Here is a 27,155-nt window from a genome sequence, read left to right on the forward strand (position 1 = left end):
AGCAAAATGAAAATCCAAAAATTAGCAAAGTGAAGGGAAGTAACTGGGCAATATAGCAACAAGTATTCTACGTACCTATCATGTCTAATAAATTCTACATCATGTCCCTGATGGCACTTCTTAATGCAGTTCACACATATGGCATTTCGATCTGTGGTGTTACAAGTATGACATCTAAAAATCAAAACATTGTATTACTGAGCTTGTCAGGAATTCAAAACAGTGCATTTTATCACTCATGACCTTTACCTGAATTCTGTGGCTGGCTATAGTCTAGACCAAAAGGAAACTGTAGTATTGTGTGTGTCTTAGGAAAATGGAACAACCTGAGTTATAAATAACACAGTGGAAATGTTACTTTAAAACAGTCCCAGCCAGCACTTGAAAAGCAAAGACAGGTAGATTTCTGTGAGTTCAAGGCCAGCCTGGTCTATAACTTAGTAAATACTTATATGATGACATCAGTTAACAAGTACTGCTTTCCCTCCCCAGTGACAACAGAACAAAAGATGTCAACTTAAGGCAATGTCAACTTAAAGGGAATCACTAACTTCCACTTTTCTGTATTCAAGTAATTTAGAAATATACCTGTAGAAGTCATGCATGGGATAGCTGGTATAACTTGATATTTTATATAAACATTGTCCTCTACTAACAGCCTTTTCTATGGCATCTTGATTGTTCATTATTTTGTTATCTGTAAAAACAAAAGTATTTTCAACAGCTAGCCAAGGATACAATTATATGTAAGAAACTAAGAACAGAAATATGTTTTCTTTGTGTAAAATATCCCAACTCTTAAAACAAGCTTAAGGCAAACTCAAAACTGGTCACTTAAAATTGCTGCTAATGTAGAAAGTGACAGAAGGAATTAACAATGACTTCCAACTCCCATTTTTAGAGTGCTTAGAAGAACAGACTCCAACATACCTTTCATTGTCACATTAACACCAGATGCTAAAAATAAGCCTCCAAATCGGTTGTTAAAAATTTGATTGCCTTCTAGTGTTGCAGTTGCATGATTTGTAATTTCAATACCTGAAGTGAAATTTACAAACAAGTAGATGCATCATCACTTTACACTGTTCATTTGTTATTTGCTTTTTGGATTTTCAAGGCAGGGTTTCTCTGTCTAACAGCCCTGGCTGTCCTGGAACTCTCACTGTAGACCAGGCTGGGTTCGAACTCAAAGTGTTGGGATTAAAGGGGCGTGTACTGGCCACTTATTCTTAAAGAATCTCCAAATTAGGACGGATGTAAGCTGGTAGTTTCACATTAAATTAGTTTGCTTACTGTCTAAAGAACAAATTGCAAGTATTTTAATCATCAACAGTAACGTTCACTTTTCCCTGCTGATAGTGACATGGTCACAAGGATAAGCAAACTGGGGAATAATACTGAAAGAGAAAGGGCCTGTGAGTGTGAAAATCTACCAGACCGTGCAACAGATAAAGGGAGATTGGGATAAAGGGGACAGTACCCAGAAGTATGTTGAAAGTTTTCATATTAAAAAAGGAAAGCTGCTAAATGGTTATTTGAAGTAATTAAAGTAACCATTTTTTTTTCATTTTTAAATATTTTAAAAGTCACATGACTCAAATTTATCTGTATTTCCAATCTGACTATAAATTATTTTTCGGATTTTTTTGAGACAGGGCTTCTCTGTGTAACAGCCCTAGCTGTCCTGGAATTTGCTCCATAGACCAGGCCAGCCTCTCAGATTCAGAGATCCACCTGCCTCTGCCTCCTCAGGGCTGGGATGCACCACCACTGCCCAGCCTGACTACAGATTTATTCCAGTTAATGTGCAAATGTTAGAGTGGTTCCTTGAAGCAAGGTTGGTGGTGGCACACATCAAGGTGGATGGGTATGGATCTCTCGAGTTTTAAGACAGCCTGGTCTACAGAGAATTCCAGGACATCCAAGGTTGCAGAGAAAGGTTGGCCTAGAATCTTAAATAGATTCATTCTTACTAACCAAATAAAATACAAGAAAACCTTTAATTACAGGTTTAAAATAAGTCACAGATAAAGAATACAAACCTGCTGCAAATCCATCAAATATTCTGTTTTTCCTTAAGACTGGATGACTATTAGTGCTGATAAGAACACCTGCTTGAGCGTTCCTGAAAATATCATTTTCTTCAAGGAGACCTATAATTAAAATACTCAGATTAAAGCTTACGTATACAGCAAACATTGTTGAAACAGGGTCTTACGATGTAGCCCAGGGTTGGCCTCCTGAGTTACATGTACCATCATCATGCCTGGAGCATACAGGGCTAACTTGACTATAGCATCTCATGGTATCTGGTAATAACTATATTATAATTTGTAGACTTCTGATCATTTTCCTCATTCCTGTCTCATCTGACACGCTCTTTCTCTGTTCATAAAACTACTTTCTGAATGGTCTGAAATCAGCTCGCACAGCTGATTTGTGCTGTCTGACTGACTACACTACTGTGCGTTTGTGAACCTTTGTTCGTATTATTCCTGGAATGCCTGCACTCTTTCGTTCTGCCACTTCCTCTATGAGGTTTTCACACCTTACACCACTATGCAAGGGCCAAGGACTTCATCCTTCAAATACTTGTATTACTAGGTATGAATTACTTTCATGGTAAAGTACACTACTAACAGCTATTACACGGACAACCTGTTTTTGGGTGCTGAAGAGATGTCTCAGCAGTTAAGAGTGCTGGCTGCTTTTTCAGAAGTCTTGGGTTTGATTCCCAACACCATATGGTGGCTTATAACCACTTCTAACTCCAGTTTCAGGGGATCCAAAGCCCTCCTCTGGCCTCTAAACATCAGGCATGCAAGTGGTGTGCAGACTTTCATAGTAAGACCACTATCTGTTTTTGGTACAGTAAGTAATTATACACTGGTGTTTTTGTTTCCAGAAAGTAGACATTTTATTTCAGTAGACATTTGACCTCTACTATTTCCGGGCACTGCATTGTATCTCACTGCAATGTTCTCTCATCTTTCCCTTTGCAGTGTTAATTGTATTAACCCAATCTACAACTGAACACCAGCACATTCCCTCCAATTTTGTCTCTATTTTTGTGTGCCATACGCAAGCCTGGTGCTCAGAGAGGTCTAACACGGACATTAACAGAGAGCCACCATGTATATGCTGGGACTTGAACCCAGGTCCTCTGCAGGAACAGATAGTATTAATCACTGAGCCATCTCTCCCACCCCATTCCTACCCTTTTTAGACATACAGCCCTTATAATCTTTGTTCATGTATTAACTTCTCGCCTATATTACACCAAGTCCCTCCTTCTAACTGGCTTGCTTGTCTTCACTCATTTATTGAAAATGTATATGAATGTAGGTGTGTGTGTGTTAAGGTCTTGGGCTACCTTGTGGGATATGGGGACTAAATTCAGGTCCTCAGGCTTGTGCACAAGCACCTCTATACACTGCTGTCTTCATAGGTCTCTAATGCTGTGAAGACAGTTAAAACCCCCACTGCACATAGAAAACCTCTTAGCCACCCTCAGCTCTCTTCACTTCTTGCATCTTCTAAACCATTTTCAGTTTCCCTCAGATTTTGTAAACAATGTGCCTTTCCATTTAATTGTAGATTTTATGGTTATCATAATTTTTATTTATGGTCTTTAGCTATCTCTACCAGTGGTTGGTACAAATATTCAATGAGGTATGACAAAATAGGTCAAAGGCAAACAATTATACTTGGAAAGCCCTCCCTCTACCAGTTGAATATTTTGAGATAGCTCATTTTACTGCAAGAACTTTTGCTTAATACCCCACAATTAAAATCAGCCCCTCTGTACATCTTATCTCCCCACCAAAACAAGGTTTTTCTGTGTCCTGGCTGTCCTGGAACTAGTTGTAGACCAGGCTGGCCTCGAAATCACAGAAACCCACCTGTTTCTGCCTCAAGTGCTGGGATTAAAGGTGTGCACCACTGCCTGGTGCTCACACTCTCTGTTTCTCTTTTTCTGGAGACAGTTTCCACTAAATCACAGGCTTATGGTGCTTCTGATTCAGACTTCAAAGTGCTGAGACTAGAGGTGTAAGCCACTACAGTTGGCTTGTCCTCACTGTATTTATAAAAGACTATCAGCATGTCAATTTTGAATTGTTAAATCTAGCCTCTTTAAGAGTTTACATCACTGCTATTATAGTAAGTTACCACAAGCACTGGTACATTTCTTTCATGTTGGGTAATACAGAATTTTGGGTGTTGGGTTGTTGACGCTGCAGGAACTGTGCTTTGCTCTCAGCACTGTCTCACAGTCTCTGAACATTTCCTCTACAAAGGGTGACCAATGTAGGACTGATGCTTCAAGGCAAACTGGGCTGCCTTTATGGACCAGGATCAATTTGGCTTTGTTAATTTAGTTCTCCAACAGTTACAAAATCAACACGTGTTTGCTATAAAGAGTTGCATGTATTTTACATACATTTGTCACATCTACTCCTGTAACTTGATTTCATGTTTATTAGAATAATAAACGGACCAGAGTGAGGATGTGCAACTCTACTTTCAAAAAGCTTTACTGACAACTGGCACAGAGTCAAGGTAGTTACAAAAGATGGAAATACTTTACATATTCATTTATTTAATTCTAGGCACTAATTTCCTAACCATCTAAAAATAAGGAAAACGTTCATCCATTTGTAACATTTTAGTTGGCAGTGTCACTGATCATTAAAGATATAGAAGAACAACAGAAAACTGGGTTTTTTACTAATGCAAAATTAACAACAATACCTCGACCCCCATTAAATATACAGATGCCACCATCTCTTCCATCATGGATTTTATTTCTTCTTAGTGTAGGATTACTATCTGTCTTAATCCAGACTCCAGCCATTGCATTGTCAAATATTTCATTGTCTTCTATACAGCCTAGACCTATAAATGTAAAATTTAGGTACATTATTTAGAAAGCGTATTTCTAAAGTTTATTAACACAGAAAAAGATGTTGGATTAAACATACCAGAATTATAAACTAGAATTCCACCATTCTGTCCTCCCCAAATTTTGTTGCGTCTAATTTTAGGGTTGCTTCCAGTCCTATGGATAAGAAAGAAATACCATTTAAGTCAACCATTCGTATTCAGTAACTCTTCTATAACTGACAAGCATCACTAATCACGGCAAGAATGAACCAACAGGCCAGTGACATGGCTTAGCACCTGACAACAATGCTAATGACCTGAAACCACATGGGGGAAGCTGAACTGGGTTGAAAGTTTTCTCTGCACTCCACTTCTGTGCCTTTGCACATATACCTGCCCACATGCATACCCAAAATAAAAATTCTTTATAAATGGTTTGATTAATCTTGTTTTTCCCATAGAACTTCACCTTGTATTATTCTGCTATAGATTATCACTACAGAGCTCTATAAGCTAAGCTGAAGTTCTATGACTATATCTTTTCATACATGAATGAAGTTAAAGGATAAATTTATAATCATTGAGACTCTTAGGATTCTAGGGACAGGCATGGTGAGTGACATATACCTTTAATCCCAAAATTTGGGAGGCAGATACTTGTGAGTTTGAAACAAGCATGGTCTAGAGACCCTGTCACAAAAACCAAAGTTAAACAACCACACCCAAAGACTTGTAGTTTCATAAAATATTACAGACGCAATATAAAAATTTATGCTGGACATGTGGTGCATGTATTGAATTCCTGCACTAGTACTGTGCAGGCAGAGGTAGGCATTATCAGACTGGTATCCATAGTGAGTTTACAAAAAAAAAGCATAAAAGCAGACGTTTCCATTTTACCGAATGCCAATGACATGCCAGACATAGGGATAAGAGTAGGTGGCAGCTGAACTGCTCTAAATTGCAGAACAGAGAAATGAGCTAGCTCTTCTGGCCTATGTTATCAGCTCCTGATCAAGAAAAGCTACAAGTGCAAACAATATGAATACTCATTACAGAGTGACTGATCATTAAAACGAACAATTTTTCACAGTCTATGTACTCCCAAGTCCTTCACAAAAGAAGCCAAGAAAACATTTACCTTATCTGAACCCCTGAATACATATGATTATAGATGTCATTATCTTCTAGCACACCGTGTCCATTGTCATAAAAATAAACACCAACCTAAATTGAAAGGGAAAGAAAACAATTTTTTCAGATGATACCTTTTAAAAAACAAACAGTAGTGACCCAAAGAAGACCAAGTAAGTGATCTTGCCTGCTTGCCACTGTGTATCCGATTTCTTCTCAGTACTGGTGTGCTGCCAGTTGTCACCCAGACTCCAGCCAGAGTATTGCTGTAAACTTCATTCTCTTCTATTACACCTTGTCCCTTTTCATGCTGAACAGAAGATAAACTGGTTACAGTATATGCTGTCTATAGCAGAATCTTAAGATGATCCTCCCTGAAACAGTTCTGCCAACAGCGGGTAGATAAGGAAATGATGACAACTTTTCTAGCACTGGTAACTGAACCTAGGACTCATGAAAGCTAGGAATACGCTTTACTACTAAGCAGTACCTTCCATCATTCTTTTCTCCCCTGGTCTTTAAAAATCTTTGTTATTTACTGTTGGTGCATGATGTGTAAGGGTATGCACATGCCATGGCACAGCGAGGTGGACAGAAGGCAGCTGTGTGGAGTCAGTTCTCTCCTACCTTTACACGGGTTCCAGGGGGCCCAGCTACCCCACAGGCCTTGCCCTGGACTTTTCTAAAGTCAAGCTTGTACAAGTGCCTTTAACAGCTACACCATTCATCTCACTGGGCCCCAAACTGCCCTTCCAGCTTGAGACATGTGGGCTGGAACTCCTTAAGTAGACTAGTCTGAACTCAGAGACACCTGCCTCTGCTTCTGCTGCTGGGATTAAAGGTGTGAATGGCCATTTTTCTTTAAAACAGATTTTTAGCTCCTTTTATTTTTTTTTTAATCACTTTTATCAAACTCAAGTTATTATGCTTGTAGGGCAAGTGCACTGCCACCAATGCCACCATACAGCCCCTGCCCTGATTCTCCTGTCCTAGCTCTGCGCTGGAATTACAGGCCAACATACCCAGCTGCCACCAGTGTGCGCGCTCTCGCTCTCTCTCTCTCTCTCTCTCTCTCTCTCTCTCTCTCTCTCTCAAGGGTTGGTAATTTAATAGTATTTTAACATAAGGCTTGAACATGGGAGTTAAGACAAACAGGCGCTCAGAAGATGTAGCCAAGAGCATATGTGTAGGCACCAATGAGTCACCTTTTGTACTTGTCTCCTTTCTCTCCTGTTTTTTGAGTCGGGGTCTCATGCTGTCCAGGCTAATCTTGATTTTTGCTTATATAGCTGACAATTACACTTGAACTTCTGATCCTCCTGCCTCTTCCAAATTCTGGGATTATATAGGCTTGGGCTACTAGGCTGGGTTTAAGTGGTGATGGAAATGAAACCTACTCTAGCTAAGCACTCTACCAATGAAGCAGATCTCTAGCCGCGGGCCTTGACTTCATACAAGGGTTTACGTAAGTATATACATTAACTTACCACATAAATCCCACCGTGTTGCCCATCATGAATTTTGTTATGTCGAACAATAGGACAGCTGTTTGTCCTAATCTGAATTCCTGCTAATGCATTGCCTATTTGAAAATAAAATTTACAATGTCAATGTTTAGAGTCTAGTAGTACACAGTAAAAATTTTACATCAAGCAACACTAACAATTCATTTACTAGATTTTTAGTGAGCATTACAAGACAACACCAATAGGACTAGAATATAGTAGATGTAGAACTGTTGCAGTTAGATTAGAGGTCAAGCCAGGTTACCAAAGATTCATTTCCAATGTGACTTTGAGTCAGTATTTTAAATTCTTCATGCCTGTGTTCTGATTAGCAACTAGAGATATTTAATATTATGTATCTCGTAGAACTGTGTCTGGCTAATCAGTTGCTAAATAAAAGTTTTAGTGAGAAGTACTTCCCTTCTCTACTGAGCTCAAAGTAGACTAAACTTCAAACAGAACTGTTTATTATTAGATATTTAGTGATTTAGTGAATGTAAAAAAAAAAGTCATACATATTCCTTAAGACTAGGGTCTTATTTCTATTTTTCTGTGGTATTTGGCTTAGTGCTTTGCATATATAGCATTGAATGTTTAAATACTAGAGAATAATCTTTGAGAATTTATTCTTTTTTAAAAAATTATTGTTTTGTTTGTGTGAGTATTTTGTTCTCTTGAATGTTTGTGTATCATATACACCCTGGATATGGAGTTAGAGATAGTTGTAGGTGCTGGAACTTGAACCTGGGTCTTCTCAAGAACAAGTGCTCTTAATCACTGAGCCATCGCTCTAGCCCCTTCATTGAGACTTTAAAGGAACTAGATCAGTTCTCTCCCTTAGATAATTTCAGAACAGTCTCCTGCTGACGTGAAGAAGGTAGGCTAGTTTTACTGTCCTAGTCCTTGCGAGTTCAAGAGCCAGAGCTCTGCACTACAGCATGGCTGTGGGCTTCTACAAGGCCACAAAATAATAAAGTGTACAGCAAGTCGAGGCACAGCTGACTCCATGGCATCTCACCAAACATACCAAGTTTATATAGGACATGATCTGGCAGGATGTGACTTCATACTCTAGTGCACTATGGAACTGCTCAAGATCTCCAAGGACAAACGGGTACTGAAGTTTATCAAGAATGTGGGACACACATCCAGAGGAAACAAGGAGTTGAGCAATGTACAGGTAGCCATGAGGAAAGTAGAGGCCAAGAACTGAGCCTGCCTCATTTGTACTCTCCTTCATTCAATAAATCTGTATGTGTCCGGTGCACACATATGAGAAAAAAGCTAACATCTAAGTTTTATAGAACAAAATCATATGCTTACCATAAATGTCATTTCCTTCAATAAGTCCTCGTCCATCGCCAAAGATGTAAACTCCTCCTTGATTTCCATTAAATATAGAATTCCCCCTATAATGTAAATAAATTTTTTAAAAATCATATACTTAACAAAATTTGTTTTAGACAATATACCATAAGATCATCCATGGTAACATGAAAAATCATTTAGCTTCTATATTCAGAAACTTAGTTTGTTAATTTACAAAACAAACAAAAACCCAAAAAAGCTACCTGATATTTCAAAATTCTTTTATTATTTAAGATGAAAATGCATGTATGTATGTATGTTTATTTTGCAGTGTTGAACTAATCTAGGGCCTTCTATATTGCTGGGTAAGTTCTGAGCTATATCCGAAGATTCCAAATAATATTTTTTCCTGTTTTGATTTGGTTTTAACTTTTTCAGACAGTCTCATTATGCAGACAGGTTGGCCCCAAACTTGTGGGGCTCTTCCACCCTCTGAATCCCAAGCAATGGGAATACAGGTGTTTGCTACCATACCCAACTCCAAAATAGTATTTTTAAACATTCCCTTGAAACCCTCGAAACAATTTCTTTTAGCTGTTTTAGAAACATGTGGTGAATATTAGCAATATATTTTTATAGTCAGGACAACCAGCCTAGGGAAGGCAGCGAGTCAGTTACTACCCAGACACAGAGGAAGCAAAATGAGAATCCCTTTCTGAAAAAAGGTACCAAGCCACACGGCTACACATAGGTAAGAATTATGGGTTAAGTTGTGAGATCTAAGTTAATAATAAGCCTGAGCAACAGGCCATACAGTTTATAATTAATATAAGCCTCTGTGTGTTTCTTTGGGACCTAATGGCTGTGGGACCAGGCAGAAAAGAAATTTGTCTATACATTTTCATAAAATCAACAGACAACTTGATAATTAAAAATAAATCAGCTGGGCATGGTAATACACACCTTTAATCCCAGCACTCAGGAGGCAAAGGCAGGTGGACCTCTGTGAGTTCAAGGGTAGCCTGGTCTACATAAAATTTGAGGCCAGTCAAATATGCAAGGAGACCAGAGACCCCATTTAATAAACAAAAACAAAACAAAACAAAACAAAACAAAAAAAAAAAACCATGCTCTGATTAAATTAAAATAGATTTGTACTACAGGGCTGACCAATGATGCTTTTAAGACTTGCTTTCAGTTTGTTTGCTTTCTTACTGTGACCAGAGTAGACCAAAAACTTTGAAAGACTCTTAGTCTCTTTGTCCTAGGATCTTTGAGATTATTTGCTGTCTTTCATTTAAAAAAAGACAAAGGCATTTATGTTCTAAGACAGTTATAGACCTATTTAATAACCTATAACATGGGCAGTTAATAACCTGTGCTAACACCTATAAACGTATCTATGTTTTTCTACATGTATGCCTGTGTGTGGGTGTCAAATGCCCTGGAACTGGAGTTACAGGCAATTGTGACCTGCCATGTGGGTGCTGGGACTTAAACCTGGGTCTTCTGGAAGAGGAGCCAGTGCTCTTAACCAGTGAGCCATCTCTCTCTCTCTCTCTCTCTCTCTCTCTCTCTCTCTCTGTATGTATGTATATGTGTATATGTATATATGTATACATGTATATACACACACATACACACACATATATATATGAATTTTTATTTAACTTTTTTATGTGCATTTGGTATGAAGGTGTCAGATTCCCTGGAACTGGGTTACATACAGTTGTGAACAGCCATGTGGGTGCTGGGAATTGAATGTGGGTCTTTTGGGAGAGCAGCCAGAGCTCCCCCAAAATATATATATATTTTTATAATTTTTTTTGGTTTCTCGAGACAGGGTTTTTTTTAAAAGTATTTATTTGTTTGTTTGTTTATTTATTATGTATACAATATTCTGTCTGTATGCCTGAAGGCCAGAAGAGGGCGCCAGACCTCTTTACAGATGGTTGTGAGCCACCATGTGGTTGCTGGGAATTGAACTCAGGACCTTTGGAAGAGCAGGCAATGCTCTTAACCACTGAGCCATCTCTCCAGCCCCCAAAATATATTTTTTAAGAGTTAAGTCCAGCATCTTTTCTCAGATGTAAAAACAAACAAACAAAACCCCCAAAGCAAAATAAACCCAACCTGTATCTGTAATGATGCAAATACCTTATTGTTGGGTCACTATTTGAGGTAATCCATACTCCTGCGAAGTTGTTTGCATAGATTTTATTCTCTATAAACTGTCCTCTTCCTTTCTCATGGACATATATTCCTCCAGTCTGCCCATGGTGAATTTCACATCGAACCACTGTGGGATTAGCATAGGCTTTCACTTCGAAGCCTGCTATCCTGTTTCTGTGTATGTTGCAACTTTCAAAGTAACCCTGAAAAACACGAGTTAAAGTCTGTGTGTAAAGGATATTTCTGAATAGAAATGAAAAAAAGAAACACATACATTAATGTTCAAATGATAATACAGAAACAATACAAATTGTCTAATTATTGAAATGCATTCAATGGTAGGAAAGAAAAACAGATAAAGAACTATTCAATAAATGCAACAACTTACTTAATATGTATTATCCTTTTAACAAAAGGCTGACATCATTAAAGAAAATACATGTTTATTGTCTTAAAAATATCAACAATCTGAGGCTGGAGAGATGGCACAATGGTTAGGAACACCTGCTCTTCCTGCAGAGAACCTGGGCTGAGTTCCCAGCACTTATGTGGTGTTTCACAACCATGTATTTAACTCAAGTTCCAGGAGATCCAATAATGTGTTCTGGGCTCTGTGGGCACTAGGCATGCATCTGGTGGATATACACACGCAGAGACAAAACACTTGTACATATCAATTAAAATTTAACAACTGGTTTGAGGGTGGGGAAAATAAAATGCCTGTTATGCTTGAAAAAGAGAAAAAGAAAAACAGCTTCATAAATCACTTTCTAAAAGATGACTTACAGTTAGGCACAAGGGCTCAACCTTCTAAAAGACCTGCAGTTAGGCACAATGGGCTCAGCATCCAACCCTAGCTACCTTGGAGGCTGATGCAAGAGGATTACATAATCTGATCCCAGCAGTTCCTGCTAACCTGCATCAGAGAAGCCTAGTCTCAAAACCAGTAGTAATAAACAAAACACTGACCTAAAACCAACTGTTAAATATTGTGGCCTGTGACCCTAGAACTTGGCAGGCAGAGACAGGAGGATGTAGAGGTCAAGGTCAGCCTTGGCTACGTAAGATGTTTGAGATCAGCCTGAGGTACGTAAGACCCTGTTTCAAAAAGCATTAGAAAAAACAAAAGGTTCATTCATCCTAAACCAATGGAACGAGGCATATTTTGCTTTAAAACAGTGTAAAAAAAATGCATCTATTTTGTTAAGCTACAACTCCAGTATAAACATAAAATGGTTCAGTAAAGCCAAACTGTAAAATGAATTTGTACAGAGCACTGCTTTGTAATATAAAACCACAAAAGCACTAATTGTAATTTTTGGTGTAAAACCATCTTTATTATCACAAAGAAAGATGTGCAAGAGACTCACCTGAAACCTTTCCAAATTAAAAAAAAGAGCCAAAGTATAGTGGTGTGTGCTTTTAGTTCCAGACCTCAGGAGAACAAGGCCTTGAGTTCAAGGCCAGCCTATGCCACACAGCAAAACACTGCATTTAAGGAAATCAAAAAGATGGGAGAAGAAAACAACAACAAAAAAGACCCAACCCAAATTATAATTTGTAAGACATATGCAAACTGTTGCATCCTCTGAAAAAAGAAGACACTAAACTAATATTACCTCAGAATGACCTATTTAAAGTGATAAGAAGTGAAAGGATGAAAGTCAGATTTAAATACAAGAAATGAAGATTCAATCTGTCACAAGTTTAAGTTCAGAAATTTGGAATAAGTGTTTCAAAATTCTATTACAATTTGGCAACTCTCCTTTAATCATTATCATACAAAGATTAAGTCTTCAAACTGGGCATGGTGACTCACATTTTCAGTTCTAATTCCAAATAAATTAATATTCTTCAGTGCACTAAATTAAAAACAAAGGGGGGGGGGCGGCTGGAGAGATGGCTCAGCAGTTAAGAGCACTATCTGCTGCTCTTCCAGAGGTCCCGGGTTCTGTTCCCAGCACCCATACGGCAGCTAACAGCTGTCTCTGACTCCACACATAGATAGACATGCAGAGAAAATACCAATACAAATGAAATAAAAATAAATTATTAAAAAAAATAAAAACAAAGGGGAAACACCCCCAAACTGTAAATACTGACAATAGATTTGAAGAAGGAAATATTGTTATTCTTTTTTTTTTTTAAAAAAAAATCTGTTTGTGTGTGCATGTTACACACACACACACACACACACACACACACACCCCGTGTATGCACAAACACAGAACTCTTAAGAAACCTATCTCCTTTTTTGAGGCAGGGTCTGTCACTGGGACCTGCATGTTGTCTGGCTGTAGGGTCCTCCTGTCTCTTCTTCCTCAGGATTGCCTAGCACGGGTCACCAGGTCACCACTACAACTGTTTTGTTAAACAAAAAAAAAGCATTGGGGATCGTCCTCAAGTCCTCATGCTTGGCACCAGACCTCATTACAGATGGTTGTGAGCCACCATGTGGTTGTTGGGAATTGAACTCAGGACCTTTGGAAGAGCAGGCAATGCTCTTAACCACTGAGCCATCTCTCCAGCCCCGACATTGGAGTTTGTAGAGGAAAAACTCTGATGCTGGTGAAAAACCCAGGGCTTCATATGTTCCTACCACTAAGCCATAATATTGGCCCCAGAATGCTAGCTTTTCAAAGATAAATGCTAAAATATTTACAAAATAATGCTGTCTGGATTTTACCAGTCCTGGTAATGTTCAATTCTGTTTCAAAATAATCCAGAGTATAAGGAAAGGAACATGTAAGCAACGAGGCAGCATGAACTAAATGGTATTTGTGGGCACATCAGGATTCGGGACATTATTTTCTCTACTTCTGTGTATATTAGAATTGTTTCATTTAAAAAAATGTTAAAAATTAAAAATGAACACCACAAAATAAAGTAAGAGAATTATATCATATCAAACAACGGGAATGAAGGGACTGCAGACTTCAGAAAGCCACAGAACACTTAAAGGAAAGGAAGAGTAATATCAATAGTAGAAAGAGCCAAGTTTCTAAAGAAAACATAGAAAACAGAAAACTAAGGTTTTTAAAAAAAAAAAATCAGGAAAACTGGAAAATAGCAATAAAACCAACGTATGAATATAGATAAAAGCAAACCAGTGCCAGAAAGAAAGCAAAAGTTCTTAACCACAACGATGCTAAAGAGGAAGGAAGAAGGCACTATATTAGAGAAAGACGACCCAACTGCAGACTTCACTGAGTTCAAAGGTAACAACAACAGGCATTTTCAAGGGGCAGAAATTCAAGCTCCAAACCCTTAAGTTCTTCTAAGAAGGAAGGGGGGAAAAGGCTAGCTGACAAAACCCAGATTCATATCAAGAATAAATGAACCAGAATGTAAAATTCAGAATGGAGAGTCAAGGGGCATGGGAAGGATGATAAACAAATACAAAGTAAATACAGACCAGCAGCTGTAAGAACAAGATGTTTTTAACATTTACAAAACAATATATAGGGCTGGAGACACAGCTTATCAAGAGCACTGGTTGTTCTTGCAGAGGGCAATGGTTCAATTCCCAGCACAAAGATGGTAGCTCATAACTGTCTGTAACTCTAATTCTAGAGGATGGCATCCTTTTCTGGACTATGTGAGCACTGCACATATGTGATAAACAGACACACATAGACAAATACCTATATACATTAAAAAAAATAAAAGGGTGCTCAGGAGGCAGAAGCAGGTGGATCTCTGTGAGTTCAAGGGCCAGTCTGGTCTAAAGAGTGAGTTTCAAGTCAGCCAAGGCTAAATAAGTGAGACACTATCTAAAAAAAACCAAACCAAATCCCCAAAAGATTTATGAGTGATGGGATGAAGCTACTTGAAAAGTATATTTTTTCTTTCTTTCTTTCTTTTTTTTTTTTTTTTCGAGACAGGGTTTCTCTGTGGCTTTGGAGCCTGTTCTGGAACTAGCTCTGTAGACCAGGCTCGTCTCGAACTCACAGAGATCCGCCTTCCTCTGCCTCCCGAGTGCTGGGATTAAAGGCGTGCGCCACCATCGCCAGGCTATTTTTTCTTTTTTTAAAATAGGAGAGCTCAAACACGTTGTAGCAAAGCATTTCATTTTTTTTTCTATTTCTTTTAAACCAAAGTTTAAAGAAACAACATTTTTTAAGTAAAAAAATAGAAAATCTTTAGGGTGTTTGTGTAGCACATATATCCATGGGTAGTAAGCACATGTCTGTATACAAATGTGTAGGGTAGGGTCACTATAGGTGTTTTCCTCAATTTATGTCACCATTTTTATTAAAACATGTATTTTAGTTATGTGTATCAGTGTAGGATATGTACACTTGAGTGCAGGTGCTCTTGGAAGCCAGAGGCATTGGATCTCTCTTGAGCTGGAGTTACAGGTGCTGGGAACCCAGCTATGAGAGCAGTATATACTAATAACCTCAGAGTCTTCTCTCCAGTTCTCTCACTGAACTCAGAGCTGAAGGATTTGGCTATATTAGTTGCCCAGTGAGCCTCCGTTATCACTCTGTCTCTGCCTTCCTAGGGCTGGGATTACAGGCAAGTGATGTAGTACCCAGGTTTGGATGGGTTTGGGGATCCAAATTTGGGCTTTCAAGTTTGAGCAGCATGTACTTTACATACTGAACCATCTCCCAAGCCCTTAACATCTCTGTGATTTATTTTAGGAATACAGGAATTCAAATTCTAGGAATGCAATATCCACAGAAAAGGATAACTTCAAAAATTAATAATAAATATGAATGTATTCAAAGACAAGTGATAGACCAGTAGGTGGTTTTAATATTTATTTTCATGTTCTTGAAAGCTCCATAGAAAACAAAAGCCAATCTTAGAAAGGTTACCTGGGATGCATGATGTGACTACCAATTATGAGCTGCCAACAAGATAACAGGCCAAACAGGACTGGAATGGAAGCACAGCTCTAAAGGGTTTTCAGATTGTGCACAGTACTCAAAGAAATCCAAAGATACAACAGGCAAAGATACACTTCTTTTCCCTCACAAATTTGTGATTATTTAGAAAAGCTCTCACTAACCCTTAATGGAACTATCAATCCAAAACACTCTGGAGAGTTGTTTTCAAAATGCTGTTATAATACTTGTAAACACAAATATGTAAACAAACACTACAAAAACCTACCTAAGGGGTATAAGATAAGGAGTAAATTACTAAAGTGAGTTTTAGTAACTAACCATAGATACTTCATAAATAAGGAGCTTGTACTCAGGCTAAATTACCTTTGTACTTCTAATCATTTGTGAATGAGACAAAAGTATTCATAAATATGATACTTGAATTGAATGCAACTTCTGGACACAGCCTAAAGAAAACATAGACATACTATAGCATACAGTTCAATCACAAGATGAAGAATTCTATTTAGGACCTATTACCAGTAGGTGTTTCCAAGGGAGTGTAACTTTGTAACAGTCTTGTTTCAGTGCCCTTGGTATAATTATCCAAACCCCTTTTCTCAGCTGTCAGTAAAAGAGCTACATCATCATCATTCAGTATTACAGATCCCTCACCCTGCCTCCGCCTATGTTAGGGAGCTGCTATGAAGCTCAGGCTGACCTTAAACCTGTCGTCTTCCTGAGTGCTAACATTACAGGTGTGCACCACTACACCTTCACTCTACCCCCCCCCCCCCCACCTCTCCCTACTTCTTAAGACAGGGTCTTGTCTCTCTGTGTAGCTTTGGAGCCTGTCCTGGAACTAGCTCTGAGGACCAGGCTGGCCTCGAACTCAGAGATCCACCTGCCTCTGCCTCCTAGCACTGGGATTAAAGGCGCACGCTACCACCACCCTGCCTCCACATTATTTTCTTATATACAAACTCCAGCCACAGCCTGAATTTTAAGTGGGACAGTTTTCTCAGATTATAGTGGTAAAAAGGATAAACTAATCCAGCATTTGAAAAGTGTCACTCATCGTGTTCACCTGGGATCTGTGTTTGGGTCTCAGGTATAAGCAATTTGACAAATTTTCCTTGCCATGGACAATATGCATATATGAACCCAATATTCTCAGCATTATAGCAATCAAATCTCAACATAATCCTATTTGTCACCACTTTTCTCCCATTTCTCTGATGCCTACAATATAAAAAAAAGTTGGCAATGCAGTATGAGAACCTGAAAATTAACTCAAGAAAAACCAGACACTAAACCAAAAGAACATCTAAATGAATATCTATTAATACTACTTTTGTTTTTTCGAGACAGGGTTTCTCTGCATAACAGTTCTAGTTGTCCTGGAACTCAACTTTGTAGACCAGGCTGCCCTCAAACTCACAGAGATCTGTCTGCTTCTGCCTCCTGAATACTACTTTTGCTGTTGTTGTTGTTGTCTATTGAAACAGAGTCTTACTCTGCAGCCTTGATCTGCTTCGAGCCTGCTATCCAGCCCAGGCTTGTTTTAAACTTGTGACAATCTTCCTGCTTCTAGAGTTTTCAGACTTCAGACATGAGCCCTACACCAGTATGCTACTAACACTATTTTGGAATAATGACTTCAGAGAACTTAAAAGTCAAGTCTAGAAAATTGTGTAAAATAAAGAGCCAAATTTATTTATTTATTTATTTTTTTTTATTTTTTTTAACTTTTTATTTATTTAACTTTATTATGTTCGTTGGTGTGAAGGTGTCAGATCTCATGGAACTGCATTTTCAGACAGTTGTGAGCTGCCATGTGGGTGCTGGGAATCGAACCCGGGTCCTCTGGAAGAGCAGTCAGTGCTCTTAACCGCTGAGCCATCTCTCCAGCCCCAAGAGCCAAATTTAGATGCTCAATAATTTCTGCCTGTTTTAGAATTAGTATCTTATTATTTATATTGGCTTTGAATTTATGAAAGTTAAAAATTAACAATGGGAGGCTGGGTAGAAACATTTGCCTACTATTCCCCTTGTCCTGGGTTTGACCCTCAACACTGTTCCCTACCAAATAAACAAACAAATAAAAAAAAAAAAACCCCTAAACCAATTGAGACTATTGTTTCCAAAGCAAACACATTACAGACAAACTGTCTTAGACTCATTATGGTACTGGTTAAAACACTATTCTTTGGTCTCATTTTTGGAAATCCTTACTGTACATCATGTGGGCATCACACACACTCCCTTCAACAACAACCAAAAACTCCATAGGTTTCCATGTGATTTTATATATATTCAGACTTGAGAACTAACTAACTGCTGGATTAAACTTCAAAGATCACATCAACTCTTGATGGGTTCTACCATAAACGTATTTTTCTGGGCATGATGATTTAGGCACATGAATTTATAGAATGAATATTGTATGACTTTAAAAATACAATGGTATTCTTCAACTCAGATGATAAAAAAAATAATGCTGAAGTATGAAATATTAATTGGCAGCCAGCTTTTATCTTAATAAAAAAATCTTACCATGCCATGATCAAATGTGAACACACCAACATCACGTCCGTGATGAATGTGATTCCGTCTAATAATTGGATTTCCATGATTTTTAACCCATATCCCAGCTAATGCATTATTAGAAATTTCATTATCTTCATATATTCCCTACAACAATGAGAAACAAACATTAGTGCGATTTAAAAAAAAATTAATTTAAAAGAAAGCTAGAACCACAGAAATACCTGTGCATGATCTGTTATATAAAGCCCGACATTCTCACAGTCACTGATGTTACAATGCTTGATGGTGGGACATGCTCCTTGACCACTAACACACACTGCAGAACCAACTATAAAAAAAAAATGATTTATTCATTAAAAAAACCCATTGAGAACAATATAGTGGCTCTATTTTATAGAAAACATAAAGGAAACACGAACCTGTACATGTACTTCGGATGATACAGTGATCAATAATAGGGCTACAGTTCACTGTAATCTCTAAGCAGTGGTGGGCATTATGATGCTGGGCAGATTTGTCATCAGGGTTGAACTGAAAAGTAGAAATTGTATTTAAAATAACAGTCATCGCATTACCTAATTAAAAAAATATTTTGAAATTAAAAATTTCTTACTCGTATGGTCATATAGCCAACATAAGCATCTTCAGAACCTTCCATAAAAACAAAAGTTGAATCTCTAGTGTTTTCAATGATAACTTTGTCTGCCACTTTCCCAGGTGCTGTAGGGAAGACATTTGAAGCATCAGCTTTATTCTATTCAACCAGTGCAGTATTTGTGCAGAGACCACCCTCCTCCCCCAAGAGTAGTACTGACTCAGGATAGCCTGGGGACAAGCCTACATCACCATAGAAGGGAGTGTAAAAAACACTAGTTAGTATTGGACTGGAGAAATAGCTCAGTGGTTAAGAGTACTTCCTGCTCTTCTAGAGGACCTAAGTTCAATTCCCAGCTCCCACACCAGGTGGCTCACAACTGTCTGTGTCTCTAGCTCCAGGGATCTGGCCCTCTCTTCTGGATTCCATTCACACATGCCCATACTCAAACACACACATATGAATACATAAATTAAAAAGATATCAATATTAAACAGCAGGACTAATATTGATCTTTTTTAGTTAACTATGCTTCATTAGTATTTATGACAAATGATCATATCTATTGGAGATATTGTTTGATCAACCCTACACCCAAACTCACATATAGTAAGTAATACTTTTAGTAAAATTCAACTATAAACCGGGCAGTGGCGGCTCACACCTTTTAATCCCAACACTAAGAGGGGGCAGAGGCATCTCTGAGTTCAAGGTCAGCCTGGTCTACAAGATTTAGTTCCAGGACAGGCTCCAAAGCTACAGAGAAACCCTATCTCCAAAAACCAAAACCAAACAAACAAACAAAAACTATAAAGAATATAAATATCAAATGCAGCAAATATTAAGAAATAACCAGCCACCACCACCAGCAGCAACAGCAGCCCAGGGAGAGAAAAGATCTCTTTATTTCAATTAATTTTCAGTGGGAACCTCAACTGTTACAAGATACAGTTTTCTCTCTTTTTTAGGGCAGTGGTGCTGTTAGGACTTAAACAGGGCCCCGTGGTGGTGGCGCACGCCTTTAATCCCAGCACTCGGGAGGCAGAGAGGTAGGCGGATCTCTGGGAGTTCGAGGTTAGCCTGGTCTACAGAGCTAGTTCCAGGACAGGCACCAAAACCTACAGAGAAACCCTGTCTCGAAAAACCAAAAAAAAAAAAAAAAAAAAAAAAAAAAAAAAGCCAGGACTTAAACAGGTCCTCCACACATTCTAGACAAACATTAAACTCTCAACCCTCCCCCTTTAAGGTAGAGCTAGGGAGGGAAGCAGAGAGGCAGTAAATGTAAATTTCATTAGTAATAGTATTAGCTAACTTAAAGTTAGGTTTTAGCAGCTGTATTCTCAAAAGAGAAAGTCAAATCTTGAAATAACTCATTAGTATTTTAAATAAATACTTTATTACATTTAGTGTTAGAAACTTGACTAGTACAAAAAGCATAAAAGCTATAATTTGTTTCTTTAAAAACACAGCAGTGGGGGCTAGAGATAGAAGCTCAGAGGTTAAAAGCCCTTGCAGAGGACTTGGGTCCAGGTCCCAGTACCCATGTGAAGGCTCAGAACCATTTCTATCTCTAGCTCCAGAGGATCTGATGGCCTCTTCTGACCTCTGTAGGCACCAGGCATGCATGTGGTGCACATATATACATACATACAAGAACACAGAAAATAAAGCATATCTAAAAAGACAAAATGGCACAGCAATAAAAACATAAGCATTAACGTTAGGGAGGTAGCTCAGAGGTAGGCACTTGTAGAGTGAGTTTGAGCCCAGTAGAAAAAAAAAAAAACAAAACAAAACAAACAAACCAGCATGTTTGTTTTCAAAGGGAAAAATCACATGACCATGTTTTCTCTTTCAATGAGTAACTGAGGGAACTACACGAGTGACATCAAAACACACCATCATCTGTAACTCTAACCTTCCCTGCTTTCGTTTTCCTCACATATAAAGGATTAAAGGATCTCCACTGCTGGGCTTTCCTACCACTAAGGTATTAACAAAGTTCAACTGGATTTTAAGTCACTAGCACTAAAAAAGCACCAATACGTAAAATAAATAATATTACAAAATGCCAAAATTCTAAAAATAATGAGTTTCAAAATACCTGCACCAATCATAGTGATTGGAGATTCAATATATATCCATTCATCAGTATATATCCCAGAATGAACAAAGATAAGCCCATCAAAATGTGCTTCCTGTACTCCACCAAGGGCATCTTCAATAGTATCATAATACTAGAAAAAAAATAAAAGTATCAGTACAGAACAGTTACTATCGTTCAGAACAGAAAGTTATCATGTAAAGTCATAAAAATACAAATGAGACAGGACTAGGCATGCTCACAGTAGTATAGAACATATGTCATATGATAATGGAAAGAGAGACAAGGGGGAGGTCAACAGAAATACATTCTATTTGAAAATGCTGTAACAAAATCCCATTTGCCAATTAAAAAATAAAAACAAACATACCAACATATTTTCTCTTCCTTTGTATCTCGCAGGGTTACTATAGAAATGCTCAGCAAATCCCGGCTTTACATGTGCACCTTTATACTAAGATGTCAAAAACAAGACAGACATTGTCTACTATCATAGAAACACAGTGTTTGAAGTTAATATACCAGTGTAATGTTTATTAAATATGAAACAATTCTCAACTATCCCAACTAATTTTTAGTCATACAGTACAATAAAGAATCTGTTCACTGCTATCTAGTAAGATAGGCAGACTTTCCATTTCCCCACTACTATTACTTTGGACTAGACAGTTCTTTGAGATGGAAGCTGACCTATGAAGCAGAGGCTATTCAGTAACATCCGTGGCCTCTACCAAACTTGATACTAAAGATAAGTGCCCTCTTCTGCTTTGACAAAGTGTCTCAAGTCCACCAAATGTTCCCTGACATTTGAGAAAGCAATCGTGCCTAGCTGAGAATCACTAAAAATGGACAAGAAAATTAAAATATGAAGGATGTAGTGTATGCCTTTAATCCATCACAAATGGAGGTAGAGACAGGTGTGAGAGTTCTAGGCCAGCCAGAACTACATAGTGAGACCTCATTTAAAAAACAAGAAAAGTAAGGCATATGTAAAATTTTAAAATGACTAAAACCTACTAATCTATGTACAAATTTAAACAGATCCATTGGAATCATAACCATCCATGCTACTGATGGTTCCTGCTATTTACATTTTCTTCCTTCTAGCAGTCTTACTATCAGACAGAGGCTGGCCTTCAACTTAGGATCTTCCTGTCTTAGCACCCTGAGCACTGGGATTACAATCTACTCTTGGATACATTTATGTATTTAATTAAAAGCTTTACATTATGTATAGTTGTGTGTGGGTATGTGTGAGTGCAATTGGCCAAGTAGTCCAGAAGAGGGCATTGGATCCGCTGGCGCTGGAGCTACCGGAAGCTATGAGTTGCCTATGTGGGTACTGGGATCCAAACTCAGGTCCTTTAGAAGAGTAATACACGCTCTAACCCCTGAGCCATCTCTCTAGCTCCAGATCTATTTATTTTTTATAAAGAAATGTATTTACAGATACGTAATATAAATCTGTATTTTCTGTATTTCATACCAACTGCTGAAAACTCTCTTTCCATGGATTTGGATGTTCATATTCTTCTGGATTAATCTGATAGAATTTACCAGGTTCAGGATGCATCATAGGGCGAGTATATTCAAATACTTCCATATATAATCGTTTCCTGACGGAAAAAAAGGAATTAAAGATTTCCTTATAAAATACTCTAGATTACTAAAATATTTAACATATTATCTGAATGATCAAAATTTCAGTAAGAACAGATAAATATCAAAATATAAAAATTAATTAACTGATTAGTTCCTGAGATGGTATTGGTGGTGCTGTCCAGGTCGGCTTCAAACTCCTGGGCTCAAGGGAGCCTCCTGCCTTACCCTTCTGAATAGCTGGGACCACAGACATGTACCACTGTGCAAACAAAATACCTTCTTTTTCCTGTAGACCAGGTTGGCCTTAGACTAACAATCTACCTGCCTCTGTCTCCCAAGTGCTGAGATTTAAGGCATGTGTGCTACTACACCTGGCTGACAAAATGTATTTTAAAAAATTATTAATTTTCAAAAGCGGGCAGTGGTGGCACATGCCTGTAATCCCAGCACTAAGGAGGCAGAGGCAGGCGGATCTCTGTGAGTTTGAGGCCAGCCTAGTCTATAAAGCTAGTTCCAGGACAGCCAGGGCTACAAAACACCAAGAAGTTCCTGCCTACGCACTCTCTCCTTCTCTTACTCCATAAAACACAAGCATAAAAGACTAAACACAAGCTTCAATGCATTTGTTATAGTTTGACATATTTTCCTTCTAGTCTTTTTTTTATTTATAGATCATTCATTTACTTTGATTATTCAAAATCTTTTAAAAATGTCTTATAAATTTTATTTAACTCTGTGCGGGTTGGAGGGAGTATGTACAAGTCATGTAAATACATGTGAAGGTCAGAGCCAACTTTTGGGAGCCATTTCCCTCCGTCTACCATGTGGGTTCCAGAGATCAAATGCAGGCTGTGAGGCTTGGTGGTGCTGTCTTTTCACTTCTGAGCCGTCTCAACAGTTCAGGGTAGCCATCCTCACTCTGCTCCATTCACCTTTTGTTTCATGTTCTTTCTTTCCTTCCCTCCCTCCCTCTCTTTTGGACAAGGTCTCATGTAACCTCCCTATGTAGCTGGGAAACTGAGTCTCTTGCCTCTACCACCCAAGTGCGAAGATTACAGGGGTGCACCACACCTGGCTCAAAAACCAACCATTTTTAAAGTAAAAGTCACCGTTAGCTGATTTATCTCAATCTAAGTGACATACAGTTCACTCATTTCTTTTTGTAAAAGAGGTGTTTGTGTGGCTTCCTTGCATGAGCTCTGTATGTACACTGTATCCTCTAAGAGTGCCAGTCCTCACCTCGTGCCTTACTGCTGGAAGGAGAGGGTCTCTAGTTTCCTACTCATTAACTACACGTTGTTATGAAAAACTGCAAATAGTGAAAACATTTTCATAAATACAATGACTGGGCCAAGGGAATGTGTATTTCAAGTTTATGAATGTAGCTATTTTTCTTTTTCAGGTGTGTATAACACATATACTCACTGAGCTACTAGATTTAAGGAACTATTTTCAAATTATACTTGGATGATTTCTCTCTCTCTCTCTCTCTCTCTCTCTCTCTCTCTCTTTTGAGGGGGATGGGACAGTTTCCCTGTGTAGTCCTGGCTGTCCTGGAACTCACTCTATAGACCAGGCTGGCCTCGAACTCAGAGATCTGCCTGTCTCTGCCTCTTGAGTGCTGGGATTGAAAGCGTGTACCACCACTGCCCAGCTTATTTTTTTGTTTGTTTTTGAGACAAGGTCTCAAATATAGCCCAGGCTGGCCTGGAATTCTATTTGTAGACCAAACTGGTCTTGAACTCTGCTGCTTCTGCTCTGCTGGGACTGGGATTAAAGGTATGTGTCACCAGTCCAACTAGCCCTGCTCTCAAATCTTGTGGAGCCTGTACCAACCTGGGCATATCTTTGTGACTCTTTAAGAAACCCACGCCCCTGCTCCTGGTTGACCTACTTTATTCTGAGTATCTCTCCTTTTCTTTTTTTTTTTTTTTCTTTTTTTGGACAGGTCCTGGAACTTGCTCTGTACACCAGGTTGGCCAGATGGTTGTAGTGCACGCCTTTAAAATTCCAGCACTCAGAAGGCAGAGGCAGGTGGATCTTTGAGCATCTTTTTCTTGACCCTGGTACTGAAGTCTACATCGAAATATTTTTATTACACCTCAACTCTGCTTCATTTAAAAATGTAGAACTGAAAGGATTTGGGCGTGGGGGCATATATTCGCACCCCAGGCTGAGACAGCGGGATCTGGAGTTCAAGGGCAGTCTCAGCTACACAAGACTCTGTCTTTAACACCCCACCTGAGTCCAAAAATAAAACATCTCCTCCCAAATCACTCAACTGCTATCAACCTGCAAATAGCAGAAACAATTTCATTCATTGCTTTATAAATACTTTTTGGACTGACTAGTCCTCCACATTTATGATAATCAGGTAAAGTTTTTTTTGTTTGTTTGTCCCCCCCCACCCCCTGCCCTGAGACAAGAGTTTCTCTGTCTAACAGTCTTGTCCTGGCTGTCCTGTAACTTGCTTTGTAGATCAGACTAACCTCAAACTCACTAAGATCCACCTGCCTCTGCCTCCCAAGTGCTGGGATTACAAGCGTGCACCACCACCACCTGGTTAGAATTTATAAACATTTTAATTTTCTTTTAACTACTTAGCTGTTAACACTTACTTCCCTACATTTGGCATTTGTATATCCCATACTATATTTCAAGATAACAAGGAAGTTTTTACTTACCACAAAATTGGATCATTAGCAAGTTCACTGAAGCGTTTACACACACAAGCAGCTCTACAAAGATCCTGTTCCAGTAAATAAGAGAAGATTTTTAAAACTACTTCATCTGGCAGTTTCTCCTGAAGATACTGTTCGGCGGGTGCTGCTAAAAAGAGATTACAAACAAAATGTAAACAATTCATTTATCAAACAATGACTTCCTCATTAACTAATGTTATTTTATCTAGCAAGCAGCTAGTATTTTTTGATGACTAATATTTTCCTTTTATCTTACATATATGTGTATACACCAACATACACACACAATGGCTTTTGTTTGCTTTATGTTTAAGGCAGTCTTGCAAAGTTTCCTAGGCTGGCCCTGAACTCACTAACTTAGTCAGGCACTTAATTTCCCAACCCTCTAACCCTGCACATATCCACATTAGCCTCCCAAGTAGCTGGGGTTTCTGGTCATACTACTTGGCCTGGCTTAAAAAAAAAAAAGCTGGTACTGTTCTTACCTTTTAGCCTATCAGGCAATTGTAATACCCTCCCCACAGAAACACACACATCCATAATTAAAAATAAATCTTTAAAAAAGGAGGGAAATATTTTTTTAGTAATAACTACTCCTAACATAATCAGATACTTAATTAAAAACTTTTGGCATCAAATATTTATTTAGTTATTTATTCATTACTTGAGACAGGGTGTTTTATGTAGCCCTGGCTGTCCTGGAAATCTCTATGTAGACCAGGATGGCTTTGAAGAACTCATTTCTTCTTACTCCTTAGCTTCCCATTCAAAATACCTGATAGGTCTTGTGACTTCCCAGACACTCTTGCACGCTTTGCTCGATGACCAAAGTTTTCTGTAGTTGAAGTTGAGGCACCCTTCAGAACCAGAAAAAAAATTATCAATCAAGTATTTCTATAGTATATAATTACCTCTCAAAACTGTGTCCCCTCGCCCACAATTCTTTCATTACAAAAACAATTTTAACTAGCTGACCTCCATACTGTTCTTTGTAGGACACGCTGTTCTTTTTGGCAAAAGAGTTTTTCTACGAAGTTGGTATGGACTATTTTGTGCACCAGGACCTGATTCTTCTGCAACCATATCTGCAGGAACATCATCTGTAAGAGATAAAAGAAAAATGATATTCAACTTTCTAAATAAAAATTTCAAATTTGGCAAGAGATAGGAACAAACAGAATTTTTATATGGAATTCCAGCCATTTGAATGACTGACTACCTGGCAGATGTTAGAAGTCTTATAAAGCTTGGAAGGCATGCTGGGCAGTGGTGGTGCATGCCTTTAATGACAGCACTCGGGAGGCAAATTTCTGAGAGTTCAAAGTCAGCCTGGTCTACAGATTGAGTTTCAGGACAGGCTCCAGAGCTACACAGAGAAACCCTGTCTCAAAAAACCAAAACAAAACAAAAAGCTTGGAAGACATTAGAAAAGTGAAGAGATACCTAGTTAAGGAGAGAAGAGGATGGAACAGGGAGGTGAGGGGAGCAGACTGACAAGGAGCACCACTGCAGAGCAGAGCAGAGCAGAGCAGAGCAGAGCAGAGCAGAGCAGAGGAGGCGTCACTTCTGCCATCAGTATTGTGTACTAGATACCAATGGGTAGAAAGGTGCGCTGAGGTCTGGTCCTAGAGATCCAAAGTGTGGAAGAAATCTGCCTCAGGGAGGGGAAGGCAAAGGCTGAGGGAGACCGAAAAGAAGGGAAGAATCATGCAGCGGAGGTGATGGCAGAGACGGGAGTACAAGTAACAACAGAGTGATACA

At 38.6% G+C, this 27,155-nt stretch overlaps 1 protein-coding gene across 2 annotated transcripts in view; it reads right to left on the bottom strand.

The window, feature by feature from the left end:
- The window catches only part of Fbxo11 (F-box protein 11), a 78,895-nt gene that overhangs the window by 1,328 nt on the left and 50,412 nt on the right, over nucleotides 1-27,155 (bottom strand). The window contains exons 2-22 of one of the 2 annotated variants that reach the window (XM_041630922.1): nucleotides 26,370-26,494; nucleotides 26,170-26,251; nucleotides 25,377-25,518; nucleotides 22,577-22,706; nucleotides 21,461-21,544; nucleotides 21,091-21,223; nucleotides 19,005-19,111; nucleotides 18,811-18,922; nucleotides 18,613-18,719; nucleotides 18,398-18,535; nucleotides 10,989-11,206; nucleotides 8,847-8,932; nucleotides 7,506-7,600; nucleotides 6,206-6,328; nucleotides 6,026-6,111; nucleotides 4,983-5,059; nucleotides 4,753-4,896; nucleotides 2,043-2,153; nucleotides 931-1,038; nucleotides 589-697; nucleotides 76-174 (exon numbers count right to left, since the gene is read on the bottom strand). In XM_041630922.1, the coding sequence (XP_041486856.1) occupies nucleotides 76-174; nucleotides 589-697; nucleotides 931-1,038; nucleotides 2,043-2,153; nucleotides 4,753-4,896; nucleotides 4,983-5,059; nucleotides 6,026-6,111; nucleotides 6,206-6,328; nucleotides 7,506-7,600; nucleotides 8,847-8,932; nucleotides 10,989-11,206; nucleotides 18,398-18,535; nucleotides 18,613-18,719; nucleotides 18,811-18,922; nucleotides 19,005-19,111; nucleotides 21,091-21,223; nucleotides 21,461-21,544; nucleotides 22,577-22,706; nucleotides 25,377-25,518; nucleotides 26,170-26,251; nucleotides 26,370-26,494 (2,416 nt within the window). Of the gene's footprint in view, nucleotides 1-75; nucleotides 175-588; nucleotides 698-930; nucleotides 1,039-2,042; nucleotides 2,154-4,752; nucleotides 4,897-4,982; nucleotides 5,060-6,025; nucleotides 6,112-6,205; nucleotides 6,329-7,505; nucleotides 7,601-8,846; nucleotides 8,933-10,988; nucleotides 11,207-18,397; nucleotides 18,536-18,612; nucleotides 18,720-18,810; nucleotides 18,923-19,004; nucleotides 19,112-21,090; nucleotides 21,224-21,460; nucleotides 21,545-22,576; nucleotides 22,707-25,376; nucleotides 25,522-26,169; nucleotides 26,252-26,369; nucleotides 26,495-27,155 lie in introns of both variants that reach the window. The other variant, XM_041630921.1, reaches the window with a different exon arrangement.

The sequence above is a fragment of the Microtus oregoni genome, unplaced genomic scaffold (genome assembly GCF_018167655.1).
Source record: "Microtus oregoni isolate MIOR12 unplaced genomic scaffold, Mior012 000036F_ref0000092, whole genome shotgun sequence".
Lineage (NCBI taxonomy): Eukaryota > Metazoa > Chordata > Mammalia > Rodentia > Cricetidae > Microtus > Microtus oregoni.